This window comes from Austrofundulus limnaeus, unplaced genomic scaffold, assembly GCF_001266775.1.
Source record: "Austrofundulus limnaeus strain Quisiro unplaced genomic scaffold, Austrofundulus_limnaeus-1.0 Scaffold470, whole genome shotgun sequence".
In the NCBI taxonomy this organism is placed as follows: Eukaryota; Metazoa; Chordata; class Actinopteri; order Cyprinodontiformes; family Rivulidae; genus Austrofundulus; species Austrofundulus limnaeus.
In genome coordinates this window covers 70463-71726 of record NW_013952872.1, presented here as the reverse complement: position 1 = coordinate 71726, position 1264 = coordinate 70463, and the positions used below count along the sequence as shown (strand labels likewise).

The following is a 1264-nucleotide window of genomic DNA, read 5'->3' as shown; positions in this document are numbered from 1 at the left end:
ATAGTAAAGCACAGTATTTTACAGAATATTATAGTACAGTACAGTATAGTATAAGTATAAGTATACAAGTGTATGTAGTTCCACAGAGGTGACTCCTAAAAACAGTGTTACTGCTGGAGATTAAAGACATCTTGTTCACCTGGCTCCAGGTCATCCAGTCCAGCTACAAGAGCAGAACCTTCATTTGTCAGGTCTACGTCTGCAGTTTTATACTCCTTCCTTCCACACCTGCAGAACAAGAAAAGCAAATACCAACATTGATCATTTCTTTACAATTGTACCTTCACACTCCTTGAGGTACTTGCAAATGTTAGGGAATACTTTGCAAGTCTAAATTTAGGAAGTTAAAGTTTCAGTATAAATACCAGGAACCAGGAAGACGATTTTCTTTAGGTTTGTAAGCAAACGTCTGCATGTCCTCTCTCATTTTCATCTGAGGAAATAAAACATTAAAATAACTCAAACAGAATACTTCTGAATCTTTTTTACTGAATCATATAGAAATGTGTGTGTAAAGAAATATGTGTATACACATAATGAGTGCTAACACTTGTTAGAAGTGCTGAATGTTTAATTTTTACATTTCATGAAACAAAACCTGCAGATCTGATGTGTTTCACCTGCTAATCTACAGGATTTCTGATGTTTAATGTCTTTTCTTTGGTTGGTTATCTTAAATATTTTAATTCAGGTGTTTATTTAAAGCAGTAGTACACAACCACTGGGACAAGGACCAGTACCGGTCCAGGGATCATTTGGCACCAAGCTGCATAAACACGTTCTGGTATCTTTAAATACTTCATCATACTTTCAGCTCATTCAGTCATTGAGGTATGAAAACATTCAGCTCGTTAAAAACTTTACAGCTATGACTTTTGTAACTTTAAAACTTAAATATACTAAAAATATTTAACAAGTACTTACAATCATTTTCCACAGAAATTATTTGAAAACTATGTTCTCTTTGAAATCTACTTCAGCATACATCCTTTTAGCTTTTAACTACTGCTGATTCTATCTGGTAGCTACAGTTTTCAACATTTTAGCTTTTAGCTATTGTATTGCTAATTTTGGCTTATATCTTCTATTTTTTGACTGTAATTAACTACTTTTTTATATTACATGTACCTGTATCAAACCATATCGAACAGTACTTTAGGTTCAATACACACTTGTATGGAACAATACAGATTTTAAAAATTTACTTTATCAACATGTCTACTGAAGATGCTCTGTGTTGAAGGATCAGTGGATCTGTGTTCGA

General features: G+C 33.2%; 1 protein-coding gene across 1 annotated transcript in view; it reads right to left on the bottom strand.

The window, feature by feature from the left end:
* LOC106529827 (helicase for meiosis 1) overlaps positions 1–1264 on the bottom strand; it is a gene marked incomplete at its 5' end in the record, with an annotated part of 36420 nt that overhangs the window by 5072 nt on the left and 30084 nt on the right. The window contains 2 exon segments of the mRNA XM_014025339.1: positions 140–228; positions 366–433. Of these exon segments, the coding sequence (XP_013880793.1) occupies positions 140–228; positions 366–433 (157 nt within the window).